The sequence below is a fragment of the Choristoneura fumiferana genome, chromosome 10 (assembly GCF_025370935.1).
Source record: "Choristoneura fumiferana chromosome 10, NRCan_CFum_1, whole genome shotgun sequence".
Classification (NCBI taxonomy): Eukaryota; Metazoa; Arthropoda; class Insecta; order Lepidoptera; family Tortricidae; genus Choristoneura; species Choristoneura fumiferana.
This window is the reverse complement of record NC_133481.1, coordinates 8,273,035-8,300,509: the sequence shown is the minus strand read 5'-3', so window position 1 is coordinate 8,300,509 and position 27,475 is coordinate 8,273,035. Positions and strand designations below refer to the sequence as shown.

The following is a 27,475-nucleotide window of genomic DNA, read 5'->3' as shown; positions in this document are numbered from 1 at the left end:
ACACAGCCATTTAAGTTATAAGAACTATGATGTTTTTAAATAAATACACTAGTGAGTGTACATTATTGTCACGTAAATCATATTGACTCAACGTCTACGTCAATTACATCGATCATGTTATTTAAGTGCTTACTCAACTCTGGTGTCCTGCTCGAGTCGGCCCACAGGACTTCCAAGGACTGCCTAATCGTAGTGCAATAACCACCGTAGCAATTTGAAGATGGATTTTTTTCAAACAAATTGTATAATTGTTGAACAACATACCTATATCAATCTGTTCTCGATGACGTTAAATTTAGTAATCTTATAAAATACATTTTTGGGGTCCAGATTGTCACCGAATTTGTAAAAACAAAAAGTTATGCGTGGTCATACATAAATAAAGAAAAAATATATATGCTGACTTGAGATAACCTCCTGCCACAGAGTACCTTTTTTATTCGTCGGTTAAAAGCAAACGTCACGGCCGAATTCCATGCATTTTATCCGCTCACGCTAAGCTGTTAAAATCTCAACCTTTTCATTAAAAGTAATATAGTACAACCACCTACCTACACATTTGTATTTGAATCTGGCCCCATATCCGTAACGGTTGTATCAAAAGGTACCTGAACTGGAACAAAGGTCTCGAGACCTGAATTAATGTGGATTTGCGGTCCATTCACACAGTGCTGGGTACACTCGGACAAATAAGTTTATTTGCGAACATTTAATATTCGCTTCGGGCCCGCGTTAATTAAGCTGGGGGTAGGACCAAATTGGCCCCTCTACCTTCTCTATGAGTGATCTCCTGCCCCGGTTTCGGAAATGGGGATGAAACGTCATTGGAATACCCGGAACAATGCTTTGCAATAGTTGCTCGTAATTATTACAATCTGTACATAGATACCTACTCTCAATTCGTGTATTTGATATCTAAAATGATGTTGGCATACTTTTACGGGATATTGAGCACGATTACCTACGATAAGCACATCAAATTAAATTAGCACGTCAAAAATTCAATTAACTGTGAATCATAAAAAAAATGTTAAGTATATAATATAATGAATTCAATTTTATCTGTTAGAGGTTTTTGTTTTGGCGACTCTACCGCTATCTGCAGCATAGGTATGTACATAGGTACGCGTTGGAAACTTAATTTTTACATCGCTTCGCTTTTTTATCATTTGGTGTGAATTAGAAACTTATAATTTTTTTATTTTGACGACCAGATGGCCCAGTGGTTAGAGAACCTGACTACGAAGCTTGAGGTCCCGGGTTCGATTCCCGTGTCGGGGCAGATATTTGTATGAAAAGTACGAATGTTTAATCTCGGGTCTTGGGTGTTTAATATGTATTTAGGTATGTATCTATCTATATAATTATATTCTTCCGTTGCTTAGTACCCATAACACAAGTTTTGTTAAGGTTACTTTGGGACTAGGTCAATATTGGTGTGAAATGTCCCGTGATATTTATTTATTATTATTTATTTAATAGTTCGGAGCAAATGCTCCTCGGAAATTGACAAAAGCTTAAAAAAACCTAATGCAAATTCATCAAAAGTAAATCTAGTGTTATAAGTAAAGTCTAGGGTTCTAAGTAAAAGGGTGAAATTAAAAACCAGCGCTGTGGCTTGCCGTAGCATCATGCTGAGTGAGCCTTTGCTCGTTCTTTGCGGCATTTTATGCTACCTTATAACATAAAAGTTAAGTTGTTGAATGTTTTTTTTTCTTTCTTTTCTTATAACTTACTACGAAAAATTACAAAATAATATTTTATAATCACGCATATATATATTTTTTTATTATTATTATTTATTTTTATCTTACAATATTGTGTCAAAAAAATCATTTATTCAGTAAATAGGCCGCAATGGGCACTTTAAACGTCATTTTTTAAACTACCAGCGCTTTCGGAAAGACCATCATTGCCAAGAAGAATTCGCCGCAAGAAACTTGGCAGAAAGTCATTTTGTACAATAAATACTATCTAACATTATTATTATTATTATTCACGCATGTGTGAAGTTTTACAAACTACTATTATCAGTTCTAGGGACGTGGTCCTTGACTGTTGGCATCTTAGAGATGCTCAGAGTCACGCAACGAGCCATGGAAAAGAGCTATGCTTGGAATTTCTTGCGCGATAGAACCTGGAATAGGGAAATTCGTGGGCGGGCCACTCGGGGCCACATCGCTCAAAGAACAGATAACCGGTGGAAGAGTAAAGTCCTCGAATGGCGACCACGAACCGGAAGACGAAGCGTTGGCCAGCCTCCACTAGGTGGACTCGTCAGTCCACCTGGCATCGCGAGAGTTGCTGGCAACCGGTGGATGCAAGTGGCGAGTTGTCCTTCATTGTGGCATTCTATAGGGAAGGCCTTTGTTCAGCAGTGGGCGCTTTCCGGCTGATAATGATGATTTTCAGTTGAATTAGAAGAAATGTCAATTCGGTGTCATTTGTATCCACCGAAATTACTATCATGAAGTCTTTTGAGGATTACTGCTAAACTATTAGCGGAATAATTCACCGGATTTTACCCAGAAATCGCAATAAAATACTGCTTCAAACGTTATTGACAATGTAAAGTTCTAAATTAATATTCCAATGAAATGATTTTCAATGAGAACCAAAATACGTTTGGTCAGAGATTTACGTTGCCGGACTTCTCAATTTTGAGTTAGATACGAGTACTGCATATCCACGCCGTTTGAAATCAAAGGCCAATTAACATTTTTTATAAAGTTATTAGAAACACAGCGGCAGAATTGTCGATTTTCGAGATATTAGCCGGTATATGAATACCCTTTTATAACAGCAAATTCGGAAAGGCAATGCCTTGCCGTATTTTAATATTTTCTTTATTTATTTTGTTACAAAGTGCTTTAAAAAAATCTAAAAAATTCTCTAACATACGCCATTATGATAATATTCGTGAAATAATCAAAAAGTCGAAATAATTATGATAGACTTAATATACGTGTTATTGTTTAGGGTAAGACATTTTTACTTTAGTTACCTTGTAGTAGGTCAATGGTTTAATCTGGCTGGCCTTGCTATCAAGAAGTAGTTATCACTGGCAATTTATTTATGCATATGCCTGCGTTTTGATACAAACACTTTTAATTTAGTTAATTTTACTTTCACTTTTAGATTTTTTTATAAAGTGGTGCGACTTTATTAAATGAAAATAAGCTAACATTTTTAGCAACATCAAAACAGGCAGTATCTATTAAATATTAGATCTTCTAATGCTCACTTTTTTCCTGTTCATACCTAACCTAACCTAACGATTTTTACTTAAACAGGTGAAGGTGTTGCTTAAACTGAACAACTTTCTCCAAGGAACATAGGCCGTTCAGTTTAAACAACACTATCACCTATTTAAGTAAAGGATCATCGTTAGGTTCCACCCTGTATAACTTAATGTGTAACGTACTTGATCGAAGAAAGGCATAAGTACATAAATAGTAAAGCAAACTCGTACGGAAATCAACTCTCGTCGCTTTCAACCGCAAGATGCCCTAAGAAAGTTAGGAACTTTCTAGAAGGCATCTTAACAGCCGAATCGTTTTTGCACAGAATAAATCTCAATGAGCGAATCTCTGGCGGTCCTCACACTACGCGAGTCAGGGAATGAATGAATGATTAAACGTGGGTGTTGTTCATTTGTTTTCACTTTGGCCCGGACAGTAGTGCGGTTGGCGGTGTAGTAAAGGAGAATTACGTGGCCCGCGGGACTGGGCGCGAGTAAATCATCATTAGAGTCGTGCGGTCGAGGGACAAGCCTCGTCTTTATAAAAGATTCAACTTAATACAAACGAGAAGGACGAGTAATGGCCGACTTCTTCCAAGTTTCTCTAAAATTTGGACTCCAATTAGAAGCATATTGTCCCGACTTAACTATTTTAAATGAAACAATCACTGAACTAAAAGAATTTCTTTGATCACCCGTGACCTTATGATAGCTAAGTTTATGCAAGATAGGCGTGTTCATGCAGTTCCTCCACCTCCGCACTGTAAGAACACACAGACATCACACAAACCCATCTATCACCACCACACTACACTGACGCGTTTCGAACTCAACCAGAGCTCATCTTCAGAGCAACACAACCATGCTACCAAATGTTAGACTCAAAGCAAAGTGAGCAAAGAAATTCTTTTAGTTCATTGATATGGACCTCCGCAAAGTAACGCCTGCTTCAATAAATTATTTGAAAGGATCACTTTTTGCCTATAAACTCCAGTCCGTAATAAGTAGGTACAGCAATCAATCAGCTTTCAATTAAAAAGTGTAAATTTTTAAGGCGCTTAATGGAAAAACATTAGGCTAATACATTTATGGTTGTTATTTTAATTTCCAATCGATTAAAATGAAGAAGTAAAAAAGGCGCACAAAGGTGCTTCATAAAGGTGTTTCATAAAGATAAAATTAATAAATAAGTATTCCGCCGGAAGTAAAGAAATAGTCATAAATTTTGTGATTTCATTAACCAATGCAATATATCATGCAGTAAATGTCTGAAAATTATAAGGTCTTAGCGGAAAATGTTTTATTGCCAGTCCCGGAGCGGGAGCAAATGGGCTGTAAGAGATGCGTCGGTGGTTCCACCCGCGTTACTCCTCGATAAATATCAAATAGAGAAACACGTACTCAGTCCCGCGTGAAGTATCGAATCACCCGTTATTTGAGCATTGCGTCTCATAAAATCTAACTTAGAGGTTGTGGACAATTTAGTACGAAACCCTGATGCTTTTCTTTTTTTTTAGGCGTGTGTTCTCACTGATCTATTCAATTTAAGTTCCTAGGTGAATCGTATTTCGAAGACGGAGAAGAACAAAACTCAAAGTTACGTTTATGAGTAATTTTAAAGTCGCGTTTAGTTAGGTTTCTATACTCGTACACAGTTTTCTCCTCGGAAATTAATTATCCCACGTCCCGCCGTCACGAGTCTAACTCGTGTCCCGTGGTGTGTGGTTGTCTATTCCTTAATAATAGTCTACATAATTGACCACATCACCCAACAAGTTTCTGCGGATTTCGGTTATGAAATTGTCCCCTAACTTGTACAAGAATAGTGCCAATTTCGGGGCTACTCCCACAAATTATCCGTGTGATTTAGTGCGATGTAGGTCAGGTTCAGGTAGGCGCCGAGTTTGTTGGAAACTTTAAATACAGGACGTTTATGAAACTGTCGGCTGCGAAAGTTTAGTTAATCAGACGCGGTGAGCCGGCGGGTCAAACTAGTTTAGAGTTTTCTCCGCTATCCCCGGAGACAGGACAATGTGGGGGTATTTTAAAATTATTTCATTTACATAGGTTAATTGGCAATCCGTGTTTAATCTCGTGACGCTGAACCGTTTAATTAAATCACTCGTAGGCTAAAAGCGCGAAACGGCCAGATTGCTATTAATGAAGTTCTTAAAGTGGCCGGGAATAAGTACCTAGTGATCAACACGCCATTTTAACGCTATTTAGACCCTCATTCCACTACCACCACTATGCTTGTGGGCTCTACCTCAAAGTCGCTTTAATTGTTCTGAGTACGTTTCACGAAAATTATCTCTTACGTATTTAGCGTTAAGTATGTGCAATACAATAAAATGCGTAGAGTACATTTATATCTATCTTATTTTGAAGAGCTTTATCTGGCTTTATGAACAGCTTTTATTTAAAAAAAAATTAAACTTATTAAAATATGTAAGTTGTTCAGTTATGGTGTTGCTTACCTTGCTTATCTATATATGTACAGTCAGCAACAAAGATATGAATACAGCCAAACTGCAAAAAATATGCTTTCACAACCTTAATGTTCAGGCAATAAAGTGCTGTATACATATTTTTGGCACTTAGGCTGTATTCATATCTGTGTTGCTGAGTGTACCTACCTGTGTTTTCTGCACTACTTACAATGTGTTGCTGTTCTGCTTTGTATTGTATTTGTTGCTTAGGTAGATACTTTTTTCATCTAGATTAAGTTCTTAAATATTGTCAGTATTTTATATCGTTTTTAACCAACTTTAAAAAGAGGAGGAGGTTATCAATTTCTAAATATCTATTATTATATTGAACTACGGCGATAGTAAGCCTATCCTGGCATATGGTGTGAAGTTGGGTGAATTAAAAGCTAAAGGTTAGTAAAAAAAGTTCAAACCATTTTATATCGGTATCTTAAGTTAAATCGATCGAAGTGCGAGCTCGAGTCGAATATCCCCATCGCATGTGTTGGGGTTATTTCGGGAGAGGTTGCGAGCGATGCGGGCGCAGTAAGGCGACACTCGTAGATATTCATTACGGCGTGATCTCGTTACTGCTGAAAGTAAATTTTGTCCGTAAACTGCGTCCTGCAAACTTCACAATGAATTGGAACGGTGGCACAAAGTTATTTATCTCCGGCTTTCCCAGACTCGGCTGTACCAGATGTCTATAAAATTTGTGTCAAGTTTAAAATTGTCACGTTGAATCCGTGAATTTCTTTGTAAATTTCAGCTCTGGAGCTAAATTTAAATTTAGTTCTTAGCTATTTGCAAGATGTTAATAAAACTTTTGCGTACATTCATACTGCGCCGTGGGAGCGGGTAGTAGAATACAGACGACTTGGTGCAATTAAGGTACCAAGAGACTCATATTTATTATTAATCATATATTTATAATTTCCGGTTGCAAATGATGCGGCTAAAATGTGCTTTATACCCCAGTCACCTAACACCTTTGCATAAATAAAAAGTTTTTTTTTAAATGAACTTAAAAAAAGGCTTCATATTTTCAACAGTAAAAATTAAAATATAATTACGATAGTGGCATAAAAAATAAAGTATAGTTAAGGTTTAGGTATATCTTTTTAACGTGTCTTGAGACTTAATGTATATATTTTTGCTACTAATGTTATATCGGTTTATCAAAATACGTACCTACCTAATTTCCAATCATATTAAAAGAAATGATAATTATTTAAAATCCATTTTATTGATAATATATGTGACTTTAAATCTTATTTTATTTTTTTCCTAATTGAAATTAGACGTATTACGAAATAATCACTTTAGTGTTTATTTTAAAATTTCCTGTTAGATATATTGGTGGATTCAGCTTGCGGGTCTAAAAACTGAATTATTCAAACACAGTTGGACAATAAATTTAATAATCATTTTTGCTAAAAAAAATCACCTATTTTAGGGTAAGTACGATTTTTTTTACCATCTTTCACAACCAAATTTTGGTGGATTCGAAAATATAGGTACTTAAAATTACACGTAAAAGCCGTATACAAAAAATTAGCCTTATATCGAATTATTTCCAAAAAAACTGTAGAATCAAATATAGAATAGGGAGCGTAACTTTGGTGCGGGTGACGTCATTATGACGTGAAGTCACATATAGGATGTTTTTATAACAAAATTACAATACTGCAATGATGCTAATGACTCTTTAATTTAGTGGTGATGAACATTTAAAATACCATGTGAATAAAATATTTTACTGGGTAATCTTATTGTAACAAAAAATATTCGTTTTTATTTAAGTAACGGTGTCTCTTAGCACAGGTATTTTTTACTTAAAAAGAGGCACCAGCGGTAATGTAATAATGTACCCTCAAGAAATTGAATAAATGTTTTTTTTTTTTTTTTTTATTTACATAAATAAATTTCACTTGTACACTCAGGGGGCAATATAACTCTCGAATCTACCGCCAGTTACAAATTGGCGTTGTACTGGTCATAATCTTAATAACCGCACATGGAGCAAAATATTGTTGAAGGTCAAAACCTTTCTTCAAGTAAATCATTTCTTTTATGTGATGATTTTTATTGTGAATGATTTTAGAAATAGTTCTTTGCGTAAAACTTGGCAATTCCAAATCCCAAAACTATCCATGAAAATTGACTGCGTTTTATCTGACATTGATTATATCAGTAAACTAAAGAGGTCTGGATAAAAATACTCTGTATTTAGCTTCACGTCATATACGTGTATCATCGGCACCAAAGTTACGCTCCCTGATGACCAGGCTACTAAAAATGTAAGCGCCTTAATGCTATTCGAGCAGATGTTGGCCGTTTGCGCCAGTCTGGTGAAACAATTGATTTTCTGTTAGGAGCCACTGTCGAGTGCGCGATTGGATTAAAGTTTATTTTAGGGCAGCGGATCGGAGAAATGGAACCAGTTTGTTTTGACTACGTACACTAAATAAACATCGATGCTAATAGTTGGAAGGATATTGGACCCTCGCTATCTCCCCTTTGGTGAGCAACAATAGCGTGAGCCATTTCCAGGCATTTCCCATTTAAATTTGTTCCCTCGGTTACGTTATCGACAGGGGTTGCCGAGACACGGGGGCTGGTGACTCACTGCGGCCCGCGTCGCACTCGCAGTCAGCGCCACTGCTGGCTCCGCAAATAAAATCCACATTACGACATCCTAAGCTAAATTATTTCGATTTAATTTTCTTAGTTGTTGTCAGTTTAAGCAATACCAACGCTAGCCTACCTACTATAGGTAACGTGAAGGCGACTTTTATGACGCTTTCAGTGCAGAGTTATGAACGGTCCGCTTTAACGACCGCTAACTACTTAAATGAATCATTACCTTATATTGACATTATCTGTTTATGGAAGCAGTAATTTTATTACCTATTTGTAAAACCACTATTCATGCAGTAAAAGTGTTTATTATGTATGTAAATGTTTCCAATTCCATGTATTGTAATCTCCCACCCAAGTACCTACCAAAATGTGGCCCTGTAGGTAAGTAAACATTTCTATTACATGCGTTTAAAAGATCCTATATATACCTAATGCATGATTGACCTAATGCAGCTATTTTTATAACATTTATACGATTATGTATCCTATAATGGAAATAAATAGGACCTTAATTTAATAGGAGTAAACAGTTTTATTAAATATTATTATGTTTATAGGACATCAAGCTAGAAAGTCTTATAAGATGCGTTTATAAGGCCACGCTCTAGTAAGAGTCTTCTAAAGTTATCCTGTAAAAGTTGACGAGACTAAGTTATAGAATTGAAAGCTCAAATCGTTTTCTAAGATGCTTTAACGTTCTCTTTTCTGTTGCGTTTAATCTGTATTATCTTATCAGTAAATATTCGGTTGGTTGCATCAAACGTTTTCTTATTTGTTCAAAGCCTAACTATAACGACTCTTTAGACTTATTTTTTTAACAATAGTTTGGACATCATTTGGCAATTTAAAAAGTTACTTTAACTAAGTAAAATCCATACAACTTTTCTGCACACTTGTGGATGCGTGCAGGAATCACTAATTTTCTATGGATATGTTGACCCACGTCAAGAGGCACTTTCCGAGCACGTGCATTGTAAACAACTTTTATTAAATTAAATTTTATTTTTCGAATATCTTTTTTCTACACTTAAAATTCCATTTTTAAAAAAGGTCTCATCTTGATTACCTAAAAAATCTTTTACCTCAATGTACATACCTCGAATCGGTTTTGAGTTGACAAATACCCAAAAGTCGTAATCCATAGATGAGTTTGTTTTATTAGTGATTGCCCGCGGGTATTAAATATTTTTATGTCTACAAAAGCCGATTTATTTCCGGCCCTGGATTGCAACAAAGAAATAAACTTTGCCGTTTGCTTTATAACAACAATCGATAACCTTTGACCCACTGACAGAAAAACTTGATTGGATTGATGCTTCGCAATCTTACCGAATATTTACTTATTTGAAAGAACTGTCAATATCATTTGATTTTTGATAAAACAACAGCGGTCTAAGCGGATGTGTACGGTAAATGCTACGAGGTAAATGTCCTATTTTATGACATGTTAATGCCATGACACTGCTCTGCTGTCACCTCTAATAATAAAATTAAAGATGGCAACTAATGAGACAGCGAGCAGCACTCGGACGTCTACATTGCAAGAATTAAGAACAATTTTTTTTATTCGACTGGATGGCAAACGAGCAAGTGGGTCTCCTGAGGGTAAGAGATCACCACCGCCTATAAACATCTGCAATACCCCTGGGTATTGCAGATGCGTTGCCAACCTGAGGCCTAAGATGGGATACCTCAAGTGCCAGTAATGTCACCGGCTGCCGGCTTTCACAATTCGTTAAACTTCCAGTATTACAACAGCTTAATTTAATACAACTTCAGCTCTGCTATATGAAGCCCCCAGCTCGACTGAACACTACATTTCTGGAAGCAAAAAGGTTCTTTGGCGTCTTTTCCAAAGGGTAGCTAGTAAATCATAAACTGACATATACTTAAAAGACCTAATTGCTTCTGCCCCATAAAAGGGCGACGTTAACATTCGAATCGCCACATTACAAGGCATGCTTTGGGACTATAAATTTGTTCGTGTGACAAATTTCACAGCTATTAAATTTGACAGCGTTCAGGCGGTGCCAAAGTTGGGTGAAACAAACGCCCAATATTTCACAGAGCGTCAGAGTTTACGTTGTTTACGTCCGCAGCCTACGAGGTTAAAAATGCAACGTTGGAAAACTCTTTTAAATAAATTACAACACAAGTCACTTTTTGATTGAAAACTGCCACATTGAAAACTGTAGATCGGCTTTTACATAGTTTACAATTTTATTAAAGCGTCTGCACACCACGCTGACTAAACGGCAATTAACATAATATAATAATATATAATATTGATTCCGTTACCTCTTCTAATATTACCTACCTACCTTTACTGTTTTATTCTATGGTACGTTCGTTTTTGATAGTATACACTCTCATCTATGTTTTTGATGCTACTCAATATCTTATGACTGCTTATCAACAAGTTTTTTTTTGTTTATCTACCCGCTTTTCGTTGCGAATGGAGTGGACTCCGCGTGGGATCCGTTTCACTCACAACCATCAACTTGGAACGTGAGCACATAAAAAATGATGGGTACTTAATGTAAATGCAATAGCGTTTAAAATATACTTTTGTATCTGAACTATTTGTAATTTTCAATTATCGCATTAATTGTTTATTTTCTTGAAGAAAAAAGCCACTCCTAATTAATAAACAAAAGCACCGAAGGCTGTTAAAACAGCAATCTTTTAAGGTGCACAACGGAAGTCTTGAGAAAACTAATTACCCAAACGTAAATGCTTGTTATAAGCCTGACTTATTGCCTTAATCTGCGAGTGGATCGCCTCAGGTGCTCCGTACACTGCGCTTCACGCTTCACTCGCCGCCGCCGAGAGACGCGGACTTTGCACACTTTGCAGGCTGTATACGAACCTAATTGGTTAGGGAACTCAAGCTATGAATTTTAGGAACAATCGATGGTACGTTTTATTTTACAGTGCGCCGTGAATGTTACTGTTTGTATCGTATATTCGTAGGTTTTAGTTATTTTTGAAAATACCTTTGCCGGTCTGCAATGTTTCTCTTCAGAATTTGTGTCATACAATCACGAATAATGAGTCTATCTGTTCCATTTTTGAAAACTATTCCTGCCTTTTTAAGACTATACGGGTCATGTCCTAAATGTTACGTTTTATAAATAGAAGCAAAGGAAATGTAATTGAAAAAGGAGAAATTTCTTTAAAAGAGTTTAAGACAGCATTTAATGCTATAGTAAAGGGTATCCAACTCCATTGTTTTTCAGAAGACTTAAAATTAATTAAAAAAAAACAATACTTTGAAATCTTGCTTAAAATCTCTTCATCCATTTATTGATTCCATTGGTATCCTTCGTATGGGTGGCAGATTAAGCAACGCTGATATAACTTTTTCTAAGAAATTTCCAATTATTTTACCAAAGCATTGCCATATAACTACACTTGTCATTAAACAAGAACATTTGGCTTTAATGCATGGTGGTTTAAAAATGGTCTGAAGTAACTTACAACAAAAATATTATATTATAAATGCTGTCAGAGAGATCAAAACTGTGATACACAAATGTGTTGTTTGTTGTAGGCATAAGACTGAAACCTCAAAACAACTTATGGGTTCTTTGCCTAGTGATCGTGTTAATCCTGCGCGTCCATTTGAAAGGACTGGCATTGACTATTGTGGTCCTTTTGATATTAAGCAATCTTCTAAACGGAATAGCGTTATTACTAAGGGATATGTTGCAATATTTGTTTGCTTTATTACTAAAGCTATCCATATAGAGGTTGTATCAGATTTGTCTACTGAATCATTTATAGCTGCATTCAAAAGATTCATATCTCGTAGAGGAATACCATCTCATATTTATTGCGATAATGCGTCAACGTGCTAATAATCAATTCAAAGAACTTTATAAATTACATAATAGCAAAGATTTTCAAAATCTCGTCCACAACTTTATGATTCAAAGACAAATTAATTTTCATTTTATACCAGCATACAGTCCCAACCATGGTGGCCGCTGGGAAGCAGCTGTCAAATCAGCTAAATTTCATCTAAAAAGAATGACGACAGCAAAAATTTTGACTTATGAGCAATTCAATAGTATAATGATTGAAATAGAAGGTATTTAAAATTCACGCCCATTGCTTTCAATTTCTAATCAAGATATTACGAACTTATCGTGTCTAACTCCAGGACATTTTCTTATAGGCTGTCCTTTGACTTCAACTCCTCAATCTGATTTGACTGAAATCCCAGCTAATAGACTACATCTTTGGAGATATTGTGAGCAAACTAGGCAACATTTCTGGAAAGCGTCGTCTGAAGACTATCTTTCATCGCTTAATCAACGTACCAAATGGCAAAAAATATTGCCCAATCTCAAGGAAGGTTTATTAGTACTTTTAGTAAATTCTAACACCCCTCCTCTTCACTGGCTCATGGGTAGAATAGTAAAAATCCATAGCGGCAATGACGACATTGTTAGGGTAGTTGAGGTGCAGACTTCCGATGGCAAACTGCATTATCGTGCAGTATCTAAAATTGTTATTTTACCAATAGAATAAGTTTTTTTTCTAGTTTGTTGTGTATATTCCTACTAGCTTCATGCGGTTTATATACATTATGTTTAATTTAATAAAGGTGTAGTTGGCTATAGTTAAGTTAATATGAATGGGGTTTTTACTTTTGGGCCCCGGAATATGTCAAAGACAATATTTTACTTTTAATTTTCTAATTTCGACGTCATAGCAACACATTGTTATTTAAGTCACTTATTCTGTATATTTCTATCTTCAATATAGTATTTCAGTATAATTATTAAAGTTTCATTTAATACAACTACATTTAAGGTTCTATCGAACTTAAACACACTAATAATTAATAACTTTTTAATCTTAAGCAATAGGTCGTGGGTTACAGCCCGGGCTCGCTCCACTGAATTTTCGGAATTTATGTGCGAAATTACATTAGAAACTTACCGTGACATTTTCGGTAGCAGCAAATATCATGATTAAACCTACACACACCAGCGAAGAAATTTCAATGGTGTGTTTGTAGTTCCCAATCCAAACTGAACCCGCGTGGGAACAACGGCTTTAGTCGGACGTAAATAGGCTGTCAAGGGCAGACCTCTTGAGGGGAGGTTTGACCTTAAAGGAGGCCTAGTAAGTTATTCTTTGAGTAAAACAATAAGACTTTTATAATTATTTAATTAAAATGAAGACAAAAAATAACAGCCTAGTTTTGACAAAATTAAAAGTAAAAGTATTACGAGAATCTCAGGTAGTAAGTTCAAGCGATTTTATTGAGAGGTGGTTTCTGATTATTCGGTCTCCCTGGCCTACACTTCCCTGGAGTCCTAGAGAAGAACCCGGAGCGAAGAGGCTGGCCACAGCAGGGGCCTGTCCAGCTGAGTGGTCGTCGTTGCCGAGGTCAAAAGGGCCTTAGGGCGGCAGGACGAGCAGCCTGGACAAGTGTTCCACGCCGGAACGATCAGGGTCTTGGACGAGCCAGGAAGGATGTGCAGTACTCCGGAAGTTAGGCCGTCAGGCTTAGTGTCAGGTTAGGGCGTAAAGGGCCCGCCTGAGCCGTGAGAGCTGTAGCCGAAGGAGCTTTGAAAGTTGTAGCCGTGCAGAGCGGAGAAAGCTGTAGTCGTACGGAGCTTGTAAGCCGTACGAAGGTTGCCCAAGTCTGGGCGTATGGAGCTTTCGAGGGAGCTGTTTAGTGTAGTATGAGCTGTTGAATGTGTGTTTTACAGCTGTGCTTCAGCTTTTAAGGGCGAGAATATTACAGTTAGAATTCCCCCGGTCACAGCTGATCGACGACACCCCCCTTGGCCGACAAAAACGGTCAAGGGTGAGTTGGTTATAGATATATTTAGTCGTACAAACTCGTGTAGTAAATGAGTGTAATAAAATGCCTACTTTTATAAAATAATTAAGTAAATAATAAATAAATATTAAATACATATTATTACGTAAATAAATGAGTCAAGGGAAAACTACGGTGGCGACCTCTAGAGTTCGTCCGTCATTCTGCTCAGAGATCCCTTATTGAAGTAAGCGCCATCTAGCTTACACTGAGCTAACTAAGATGTCAGCGATCGCCCATGTGCATCGTGACAAGGCCTAGGTACATGACATGATGAATAAAAATAAAATGAAGAACCCTGCAGCAAAAGTCACCCACCAATGTCAAACCATCCATCAAATCCCTTTCATTTGACAGCTAACCTGACATTGGTTATATGTTATCATCATCATTATCATCATCGTCATATCAGCCGGAGGACTTCCACTGTTAGACATAGGCCTCTCCCATCCCATAGACCTCCAGTTGATTTGGTTGGAAGTGGCCTGCATCCACCGAGAACCTGCAGCTTTATATACTCAGCGGCACAAAATTGGCCCACTCTTCATACAAAACTACCTATCACTGCATACATTTGAGGGCCAGTTTTATTGCCGCTCAGTATATTATGTATTTCGTGCAAATAATTCTAAAACAACTAGGTACAGCGTTGCTTAGCTTTTAAAAAATATAAGTAGGTAATAAGTCGAAGTTAAACTGTTAAATAGTAGGCTATTGAATCCGGTGCCTTGTTCGGTGACCAACCGATCGCTGATCAGAAATCGTGAAGAAATATCTGATTGATTGGCCAGTACTTGTTCTTTCCGTGCTTCCAAGACTGGTGCACTGCACAGAGCTCGTGCTGTTTTTTTTTGTAAAAAATTTAACTTATTAATTTACATTATTCACCACCATTAGGGCGGGAATGAATTGGCAAGACTATCCATATGGTAGGTATTCAGCACTATGCATATACTTAGGTAAGTAATAGGCCAAGAGTTACAAAAACGTAGTATAAGTTTCGTCATCGATTTGGATCCGCGTAGGATTAATCCGTTTGATTAATCCAATCCCTGTTGCATAGCAGGTCTGCTTTAGGCATCCCGATATTGTACAAAGTAAAAAAAAAAACAGAAAATCTTTAAATCCAGAGACAGTCCGAACATAAAGCAAGAACTACATTTCCGGATAAAAGTGAATGGATGGTTACCCCAACTGCATGCGATCCGGGGTTACGCCACGCGATACAAGCTCAACGCTGATTCAGACATTCTTTACCTTTCGGAGGCAAATGAATCAACGCCATCACTCGCCCTAAGGGCAAGGGGCTGTCGTTTGTCGATATTATTTTCATGTTATACATTTTGTTGGGGAGGGAAATGACTGCACCGTTTAAGGTTGCTGTTGGTTGCTACTTGCTTATACATTCTGATTTATTTGCTGTGATTAGACATTATCGGGCTCACATTACTTATTGCGCTCCCTTGTGGAGTTCCCAAGGGTATCTTTTCCCCAGTTTTTCATTTATTTTTCAGATTTTAACATTGCTCCTTAAAAATCAAAGGCAATGGTTACTTATGTATATCGGTAATTCAGAATTCAAGTAAAATTTTAATTTTTACCCTTCGTGGATTTTAAAACAAGAGTCCAATGTAAAAAGTTGTAATGTAGGTACTTACGCCCTTGCTTTTCCAATAAAATAAAGTTACATATGTACCTCAGTTTGCTAACTTTGCCTGCGGCATGAAGCATCTAATTATCCTGATGTGACTTTTTTGTTGTACATAAAACGATACATACAAATTATTATTATCGCAGATTAACGGCCGTAATTTTGTCTCTTGAAGCTTCCTTAAACAAATTTGTTATTGGACCGTTATTAAGCTCCCGATTGCCCGTGGAAAATGGTCCTTAAATATAGCCTTCTATTCTGACTCGAAGCAAGAGCCGTGCAAAAGCCCGATGTTGTATTTCACTCACACTTATTATGAATTACGAAACATGGTGAGATAAAACATCTCGTTTGCCCTAGTACCTACTAGCTTGGACGGTGATACGAAATACTGGCTCCAGCCATGTAGTCCTCGTGATTTGGAATTAATTTGTCTTCTTATACCTAGCTTACCAGGTAACAACATTGTTATTTTTAATCAACTTCAAAAAAGGAGGAGGTTATCAATTCGGTTATATTTTTTTATCTCTTTTTTATGTTTCTTACCTCAGAACTCCGTCATTTATGAACCGATTCGATTTTTTTTTTAGTTCGTTTAGAAATGCCTTCAATTAGGTCTCATAAGCACCAAATCAAGATCTGATGGTTGGATCCTAAGGACAACGAGGGAACTCTTCAAATATTTTAGGGACACCATAAGGTGAATTGGATATATTATTTAGTAGTAACTTGTGCATTTGCTCTTGAATATCATCATTTGGTGAAGTGGAACTGATGATGAAGACCACATTTGACCAACAGAGCTACTACTCAATAACAAATACTTTACGGGCTGAATTTCAATTACTTTAACACAGTTGCTAAGCAATTTATGGTCATCGTAATACATATGGTGAAATGGAACGGGTGGTGAAGCACCAGGACTCCTCAATACTGAACGCCTCTGCACCGGAAAAAGCAATCTTTCATAAAAGGTGACGAGAAATTGACATTAACCTATTACATCTTAGATAATATATACTAAAAAGCGTGAAAAAAATTAGAACAAAAATTTAACCGACTACAAAAAATCATGAAAGTAATTTTTTATCGGTTAATACTTTATCTGGTTATGTTTTTGTTAAAAATCAATACATAAACTGTAAACAGTGAGTTAGTTCAAACACTCAACGAAACTGGTAGTAGGTAATATACCTACAGTCAACTTTATTACAAAAACATTTTATATCGCATAAATTACAATTTACACACGGTTAAGGGAACCTAAAACAATGTTTAATGTAAGCTTTAGGAGTCTGTTGTGTTTTGTTTATAATATTGTTCATTTGCAAAGTAGGTTGTTATGTTATGGTGCGTGGTAAATTGGAACGAAAACATTTTAATTTAATTTACTTAACTACACTTGTAATTTAAAAAACTGTTTCCTAGAGTACGAGTTCTTTCTAAATAACCTAACCATAAAATATTCATTTTTAATACAAGCTTTTCTGCTTGCTGACTGTACCTACTTTTTGTTGACTGAAGTTGCATTGTCACCCAAACTACATTTACATTTACATATACCAAATTTCAAGTCGATTGCTATTAACCGTTGAAGAGTTCCGTCCTGGGGAGACGATCCTGGCTGAACTATCAGGATGTCACTAGTAGATTATTGTATTGTCACGCGATTTACATAAGTTACCAAATTTCAAATCAATCTGACTACCTACTGGAAGTTGGTCAAATTTAACTTACAAGACAGACAGACAGACAGCGGGACAGGTGAAACTAAATAAAAGCTTGTTAAAATCCAGATTTTATTTTTACTGTAGCTCACTATGATACCTAGTACCTAGAATGTAGTAGGCAACTCTTTTACAGGAATTTTATAGGTAGTCATAATGGGCAATTGCCTATCCCAGAAACCTTATAAAAAAAATTTTTGATGCCATGTCGGCCCAATTAGGCAAAAAATACAATATAACAACACCTGCTGTCTCCTAATTTTCAGATAGTATAACGACAAGGTGTTAATTACAGCGCCTGCCACAGAACAAATCGCGCGATAACCACTACTCGTGCATAAGACGCCCTTCCTAATAGGCACATATGACTAACTAAATAATCCAATATCAACTAACTCACGCTCACGCACGAGTATCAGTCGCCGATATATTGAACACTCCTATTTAAAAGCAAATTTCACGAAACATGTGCTTTGAATTTGTACACACCGTAGGTATAATGTGGAATATATGTAGGTACAGTCGAGGAAACTGAACCGCGTACCAGGTGGAATCTTTTCATAGTTAATAAATTTAATATGATCTCCTTGGCAGATAAACGAGATCTCAACGTGACATTAGTAGCACGCGATTCATTTTCTTTGACTATACCATACCTACCTACTGAATAGATTCAGGCCTTAGTTTGCAAAGCTCTATCACATATTATAATGCGAAAGTTTGAAAGCCTGTTTATTTATCGGCTAAACCGCTCAATCGATTTAGATTTAATTCGGTAAACGATGGTTTGAGTCCCGAGAAAGGACATAGGATAGTTTTTATCCCGGAAAATTGCACAGTTCCCGCTGGATAGTGATAAACAAATTCTACACGGACGGAGTCGCGGGCGACAGCTGGTGTTAAAAAAAAGAATAAAATAAATTTCTCTTACTTTGCTCCTCCGCCATGTATTGAGTCGTTAGACTGGCCGCAACTTCGTCTGTACAGCGGGAATTTTGCACTAACCCGGGTTAAAAAGTATATGTTAATGTGGAATAAAGACTGTCCACGATAAGGTCCGGGCATGCGTGATGTGGGGAATCTTTGTAATGTAATGAATGCTAATTTTCAAGCAGCACTTTATTTAAGTAATTAGTGGCGGTTATGAAACTACATAGTAAGAAATTTTTTAACAAAAAAGTAAAACCGACTCCAAAAAAATAACAAAAAATGTAACCGACTACAAAACCCTTGAAAATATTAAGACTCGTAAAAGAGGTAGACGACTATTGTCCTACTCCTGCTGGGTCGTGCTGAGTCACCGACTTCGCACGACCCAGCACTTCGACTGCAGTCGGTTACATTTTTTGTTATTTTTTGTTATTTTTTTGGAGTCGGTTTTACTTTTTATGTTAAAAATTTTCTTTATTTCTCACTTTTTAGTGATTTGTAGCCAAAGTACATCTCACAACGATTCCATTAAGCCCAAACACGACTTAGTTGCTTTGTTTTATAACAGAGTTCCGTTGCCTACCTTCTGGCCTCAGCATCAGATCAGTTCGAAAGAATCATTAACTTAAAGCTTCTTCTTAGTCGCTTATCTAGGTCACAGTCTAGGTATATTAATCATGATAGTTTATAGACGAGCGAGCATTACTTAGCTTTGATGAGTTCCATTGGTCATCACGGTCTTCTTCATCAGGTCCAGGTTACCAAATGATACTTTCTGAATGTAAATGCTCATCTTAATGCTAAAAATGCCAAAATCGCCATAGGTGCGCCTATAAAATTTGAGGTTTGCCCTCGATTTCACTAGGATCCCATCATCAGATCTTGACTTGGTGACAACGGGACCACCTCAGAAGAATACCCTTACGATTAAAAAAAATATTCTGAAAATCGGTCCACAATTGACTGAGTAATCGGTGAACATACATTAAAAAAAAAACTGGAACATAGAACCTCCTCCTTTTTTGAAGTCGGTTAAAAAATATAATCATATAAAAAGTTAGGGCGTCTGTGAGTTTTAGCTTTATATATTAGACGTACTGTGCCTAAATTATTTTGTACAGCGTCTTCTGACGGTCTTTTCTAGGTTTTTATGTAAAGCACAGTGAAATATATGTATAAAGGTATTAAAACTCACAGACGCTCTAATATTTTATTGTGATTGTATTTTTATTATGTAGTTTCATAACCACTGACTATTACAAAAAAGTGCTGCTTGAAAATTAGCATTCATTACAAAGATACACCAGATCAGGCATGCCCGGATTTTATCGTGGACAGTCTTTAGTGTAGTTGTCTATTACTTTCAGTTCCCACTAAATACTTATTAAAAAACAAGCACACAATGTTTAAATCTTGTTGTTATTATTATTATTATATTTGTTTAGAAATATATTTAGGTACAAATGTATATCTACGTTTTAAATCTTGTCTGCAGGCTGTAACTCATACACTATATTAATTTTATTGATTCCGTTACTCGTACGTATACGACAAAAGCCGAAGTCGCTTAGTGGTTTGATCAAGGACCTCTCAAGTAGCGGGTCGGGGGTTCGAGCCCGAGCTCGTACCCCATACTTTTAGGCAATTTCTAGGTCAAATTATGTTTAAAAGTTTATTTACCGTGAGCTGTTCAGAAGTAAAAGATCCTGACCAGAAGAAATCAGCAATACACCGTGCCAAGCGGCACATTGGTAGGTGTATATGAAATTACCAATCAACACATGTGTGCGTGTTAACTACAGCCTAAGAGAAGATCCTGTAGTATGTTATAAGCTAGGGAGGTGGCAATTAAAGACTTGAAACCAAAGCACCGATAGGTACTTTTATCAATATATCGTTCAGCAACTTTAGGGGAACGAATAAACGTAAAGAATACATTTTAATCCCCAATATTTTGCTCCTGGCACGTATCGCCCAGCCATTATTTCGTTCTTAATTTGAATTTAACGTTCTCACGTTTTAATTAATTTTGAAATAGTATGTACCTTCGTTTCTAGCTTTGTATCGTGTCATTCACTCGCTCGTACCTATTTGTACTTGTCACAGCTGAGAAGTCATTTAACTTTATATTCGTGCTAATTGCTTTGGTCCCGACTAGGTATCTATTGTAGATACCTTATAAGAAGGGAATTATAGATTCAATATTCTTTCTTTCTAAAAAAATAAATAGGCCAAAATAGCCGAACAAATATACAATAAACAAAGGGCACTAATTAAAAACAAAGCTTTTTATAGATCACATAATTTTATTCTTGTTGATTCCTTAACTTTGAGCTACACAATTAATTCATTATTTACATATTGACTCCTTAATCCTATGATTTTATAACAATAAGCAACAATTGAAACCACAATTTTTGGCGCTTCTTTAGCGTTCGTTGGTGCAACTTATAATTTATTATAGGTACACATACTACTTATAACATGAATTTGCACTTCAATAAAAAAAATATACTTATATAATGCCTTTTTGGTTCATTAATGCGAGTAAATTGTGCTCGATACTTTTTTAGGTTAGTAATTTTTTTTAACTAATAAGTCATAACTGTGACGATTATATCTAGCAAAATACATTTCCAAACCTAGATCAAGCGTTCCAAAGCAGAATAATTTGAATACAATCATGTGTGTTTTTCTTTTATTTTTATTTACAATATACAAATATAAATAACGAAACAATAAAATAATAATACAAGTTACCATTTCAACTTTTCTTGAAAAATTGACAATGTGCAAAGTTTCAATTGAATCAAAGAAAGCGAAGATCCACCACACGTAATCCAGCCAGCAAAAATAATAGGTACGATTGAAATTGATTGATGCAAAGAGCTAAGATGTCATAGACAGAGAACGACTGAAACAAGCAGACAGATAAAAGCTTTGAAATTGTCATTTTACGTTCTGTGAGGGGTTAAAAACTATGCTGCTGTCAAAGGCTGGCCAAATCAAATTATTATATCCACATCAGCAAAGCAAATGTTATCAAAGTATTAAAAGTCCATATACAGCATGTACCGACAAGTATTGGCAGTGGATTGGCAATTTTTACCCTCGGCCTCGGTCAGTCGAGAGGGTAGGGGCCGAGTCGCGATTGTCAACTTGTTCCAAACAACGCTAAACTAGGACAAGGAAAGTTTTAATGTACACAAACATATTCATTCATGGAAATTACTTTAAGTAGTTAGTATTTAATGGCACTAAGGGCAATTTCGTTATAGCGGGTAATTTTAAACATTTCGGTTTCGAACACTTCAACCTTTGTTTAGTTTCTAGTTATAAATATTGTATTTCAGGTTAAGTATTTGTTTATCGACGTTTATATTTGCGTAACAAATAAAATGCTTTAAGGGCTTATACTAAGGTAACAAACGTCAAACAGTATATTTTCCTCATATCCAATCGTTTCGATACAAATGTAACATACAACATTCATAGTGTTTTATCTATGATTTTATTTTTACAATCCAGTACAATATTCACTAAGTTCAGAATTTTTCAGATATTTTTCTGTTCTATTAGTAAGGGAGAGATGAAAAAAACATGATTTGAAATGAAACCAATAGGTCTTCATTAACTTATAATTTTTATAACTGAGTTATTCTGTACAGACAGTTTCGTCGTTCCCATGTTTTTCATCTTCTCCCGTACTGTAACAGCATATTATATGTTTTTTCTCCAACTCAATATCATTAATATCCCTAATATCTCGATATACAGATTTGTATAAACGAGGAGATTTTCCTTCATAATAATGTAGCGCAAAGCTTAATCTTCTCGTTAATCGAATATTTTTTTATTCCCTGTACAACTTATAAGATTATCTTTATGACGAATTAGTTATGCAACTATTACTATAATTTTTGATTTTAAATAGAAATATAAGTTTCTTTAACAAAGACACAAACGTCTTGTTACCGTGCGTCCTTAAACCTAAACTTAACAATATGTAAATATCTCTCGCACAAACCTATCTATCTTTATATGAAATACAATAAAGCGGATATTTACATACATTTAACGTAAAACTTTAATATCTAAAGTAGAAACAAAAGTGTAATGTTTGTTTGGATTGATTACTAGTTTAGTTTTAAAATATTTGGAATAGTACATTCAAAGTCTTTTCTTTCAGTAAGAGAATTGACATGGAGTAAAGGAATAGGACTATTTACATTACAAAAAAATAAAGGCATCATTTTACAGGAAACAAGACAAGTGTTCACCTTAAATATGTTGTTTGTGAAAAATCCAGTAGTACTTTTCATAAAACCTGATATTGGTTTCTGTGAATGCTCTACATTTGCAGAAACCAATATAATTTTTCATCTACGTTTCATTCTCAGTATTTTCTGCAATTTAGACAACAATATGGTGACTGTGTAGCGGCTGAAACTCCGTATGGAATGCCTAATAGTCTAAGACCCTCGCAGGTGTTCACAGATCAAATAACCGAATGAAATATAGATACTTTTTATTAAGAAAAATAAGCTATTAAAACTTTTCTTAAGCAATACGTTGATGAAAATTCCTAAAAATTGCCAAAAGAAATCTGTTCAAGATTAGGTTTAACTCAAAAAAAAAATTTTCCATATACATAATAATTAATGATTTTTTCAATGAATATACTTCGTGTACCCATGATACTACCCTATCTGTGACTTCCTTATTTATTTATTTTTTATTGGACATGTACCTAATCATTTGATGGAATTGTTTATTTGGATGGGAAATGACATACAATGTCTTTAATTTGTTTGAACTATATTACTGCAATAGCAGTAGTTTTTGTTTGTTTCACAAAAACAGATCTTATTTAAATATTTCATAGAACTCTATGTTTTGCCGTTAGGCGTACAAATATTTTGTAGTTACACATTCGTTTAGTTGTACATCCAAACATTCTAGCGACTTAATAAAATAAATAATCAAACATGCAGCATTGATTAAAACAAAACTCAGTCAAAAACAATTTGTACAATTAATAAATTGTTTTCAGGTAATTTTTGAAAAGTAACAAAGTCTAGGCAAGAAATTATTTAAGTATCTCTCAGGTTTGACTTAATTCAGATGAATCGTCCTACACCAGGAATGCATTTTGCGTTGGTAATAAAAAAACATGTTTTCAATTCATGATAACATAAACTAGCGAATTCTACATGACAATAAAACTTAAAGTTATCGCAGTCAGAAGTGCTTAGGTTATACTTGTCTAAATACAAAACATGTGATATGATACCTATAATACATTTTTACCAAAACAAATACCTTAACTGATTTAGTTAAGTGATATGTCACAGTTATACATACATACAAATATATAGTGCCAATCTAATTTATTGAAAGTGTAAACAAACCGATTTCATCAAAATTCTTGTATTACCCACTGGATCTAATCAATAACACATTTATCTATTATACACTAGACGTCTAATCACTTTTTTCGCCAAAATTCACTTGATTTCAATTTTCATTTGAAAAATCTTCGTCAAAATATGACGTTATTTCATGAATGAAACTCGTGTATTATCTGTAGTAGCATAGACTAGCGTGGAAAATTTGTCATTTTTAAAATCGATTAATACTCGATTAAAATATTGAGTATTGAATAAGCGGTTATTATTTATTTACCTTAAAATAACAAAATAGTTACTTACTGCTTTTATAATTGAATAAACAGTCTTTAGAGTTAAATCAAGTATTGTAAATAATAAAAAAGACAAAAATACTTTGATCCATTTAATTAATAAATTAATCGATTTACTTAACAGATTAATTATTTTGCAATAGCTTCTAGGTTTTCACATCATTAAATGTCTGTGATCGGGTTAATGGCGTCTTTGTTTACCCTTTCTATAAATTGGATTAATCATATAAACCATAGTCAAATGTTAAATATATAACAGCTACATTAAGTACTTACTGATAAGTTTTAGGATTTAACTATTTTGATTAAAATAAAATATTGTTCTTGATTAGTTTTTTTAAAAAATAAAATGCCTGCTTTGGTGAAATAAGACTCTTTGGATGTCGAGGTGATAAATTAACAAAAAAAATACACATCAAAAATGGCACATATCTAATCACGCGTTAGTAATCGGCTACACAAAAGCGTAATTTACATTAGATTATCTAATTGATACGAGCGTTTCGCCGTCAACAACACGAGCAGTACTTTAATAGCTTTAACAATTTCCGGTTTAAGTGTTCTGTAGTAGGAGGGTAGGTTTGTAGAGGAGTAAGATTGCGGGTAGTAGCGGTGGCACGGCGGGCAGAGCGCGCGCCGCCGCGCCTGGGTTGCCCGCAGCTTGCACGCGGTCGGCGCGCGACGCGTCACTCAGTTCGCGCGACCGCGCGTATCCTTTCATGCGCTCGCCTTGCACGCTCTCCTCGTTGCTTCGCCAGTACACCGTCGCTATTGTGGCGAGACACTGGTAAAACATAAACAATATTCAATGAATTAGCGGCTAACGAACGCCTATTGTTCGAATGCGACTAAACGGCCCGGTTTGAATTGCTGAATTAATACCCGGAATTGATGATGTTTCCCTTTGGCTTTTTTGGCTTTGCTCGTTTTGTAATAGCTAGAGTTAGTTAACCGAAAGAAAAACCGTTAGATTACTTTCTTTCTAATCACTAGTTGGTCCGTATCAGTTGCTGCTCAGCCATTACAATCAAGAAGGTTTAAAATTGTATCTGGTCAAATAGAAAGAAGAATATTTTCAAAGATAGATCGACCAGCGTGGATCAGTAGCATAGAAGGTAAAATCTGCAATATTATACCCATTAATTTTCTTCCATAAATATTGAATAGCGCTAGGGCAGATAAGTACCGGTTTTGGCCACCTTAAGCCCGTTTTTGGCCAGTTGACATTTGAAGTCATATGTAAAAACTTATAGTAGGTATTAAAATAATATTTTTAGTGAGTTTTCAAAAGTTTATACTGAAACGAATAAAGTTTGTAATGATTTATTACTATAAATTGATTTCAAACGTATATTTAAACAATAATTGGCCATAAACGGTACAGTGGCCACAAACGGTACTTCTGCCCTAAATAGTTAGTACTTAATCAAAGTGTACTGTCGTATTTATATGAGAGATTCCTAATAAAATATAAAAAATCATTCGTGTGTATTTTCTACTCTGTGGTTGCATGCATGTAGTTTCGTGTGTAGTTGTATTTATAGTTTGGAATAATCCTAGATGGCAGTCGTTGATTGAATAATCGTCCACTTGAAGATAATAGATGTAACCTAAAGCATCGTGCGGCCTCAAACAGAGCGAGTTCCGAGAACAACCAATTGATCGGAGGTCATCAATTTAGAACTACTGCAATAAACAAATGCGTCACACAAGTTTCGGATAGAATTACCAGCTAACTATTCAGCTATAATCCTTTCGTAATAGTCTGAGTCCCGCCGTCATGACTTGAAAAAAAAAACCGGCCAAGAGCGTGTCGGACACGCTTAAAATAGGGTTTAAAATATATCCGTGCAAAAGTACAGCTTTCTAGCATTGATAGTCCCTGAGCAAAGCCGCGGACGGACGGACAGACAGACAGACAGACATGGCGAAACTATAAGGGTTCCGTTTTTGCCATTTTGGCTCCGGAACCCTAAAAACGGAGAATCACAAGGCTAATATATGCCTTTTCCACACAAAAATACAAACTTTTATGTTTGTGGCTGTTGTCGCCTGATTGCCTTGGTCTTAGACGAAGATTTTACTTTATGCACTAGAGCATAAGGAGTTATTTTATATGTCGCCTAGATCCAACATAATTACGAAATTTACGAGCATGAGAAGTGAAAAAGTTATTTCATTGTAACTTACTTTTAATTTCAAGTCACCCCTCCTAAAGTGCTTCGGCTTGACCTTGAAGTCGAGCACGAGGCTAGTAGTCTCGAGCCCGTCCTCGTGACGCTCCTGCGTTGGCGGCAGCAGCGCCGCCGCGGGCGCCGGCTCGCCGTTCACGTACCACGCCAGCCGCGTCGCCGGCCGCGACCGCCCCGACGTGCAGTTTACCTAAGGTCACATATTCTTATGGTGCCGAAACATTATTTATCTGAAACCCGACGCCACGACACGCACTTCTACACGCCCTTCAACGCGTCTCAGTACTTACTAATCAGTCCGATAGATTTATTACAGGTATTACAGATAGAAACATGCGTCGGACGGCGTAGCGTGGCGTTGCGTTTTAATAGTAGGTATGTTATGAAGGATTCTCTGGGATTCAAAGGCTCCTAATACCATTAGTTTTCTGTTGACGACACGCTACTTTTTAGCATCAACATTTACTGAAACCACTTAAACTATTTACTATTCCTATTTTTGTCCGAAGTTGATGCCTGTCATTGGTTTCGTCAATGAAACAAAGGTATTTAGGTTCGATGGAGCTATATTTTTTCTAAAAATTGATTGATTGAAGGTATTTAGGTGCAGCTAAAAAGTGTTATAAATAAATATGAATAAAATTACAACCTGCACGCGATCTCCAATTTGGTAGCGGACCCGGGACCCCGTGATCGTGGGTCCGTGGTCCGGGAGAGCTAGAAATAAAAAAAACTATGTTTAATGTTCATTAGTTGCTTGAATACCAAAATATCAGCTCTGTCAAACTGTCTGTCACCCACTTATTATCAAAAAGCTGACACAGTTTTCAGTTACGTTGATTAGCTAGTAACAATAGGTGTAAGCAATCTGGTATCATGCAAGAAGTGACAAGCTTTGTTTGGTTTTGTAAATTCCTGAAAATCGAATGATGGATCTCAAAATTAGATTTTTATTTTTAACAGTAATGTTGACCCAATTAAGAAACGGGATAATAACAGGCATCCGCTTCTAACAATAACATTAAATGGGGTAGTACAGTTGAACAAATTGAATCATGATCATGACCCAGGGTGGAACCT

General features: G+C 35.9%; 1 protein-coding gene across 1 annotated transcript in view; it reads right to left on the bottom strand.

The window, feature by feature from the left end:
• Positions 1-22,320: 22,320 nt before the first annotated feature.
• The window catches only part of beat-IIIc (beaten path IIIc), a 99,278-nt gene continuing 94,123 nt past the window's right edge, over positions 22,321-27,475 (bottom strand). The window contains exons 5-7 of the mRNA XM_074093373.1: positions 27,045-27,112; positions 26,394-26,585; positions 22,321-24,987 (exon numbers count right to left, since the gene is read on the bottom strand). Coding sequence (XP_073949474.1) covers positions 24,757-24,987; positions 26,394-26,585; positions 27,045-27,112 — 491 coding nt within the window. The 3' untranslated portion in view covers positions 22,321-24,756. The remainder of the gene's footprint in view (positions 24,988-26,393; positions 26,586-27,044; positions 27,113-27,475) is intronic.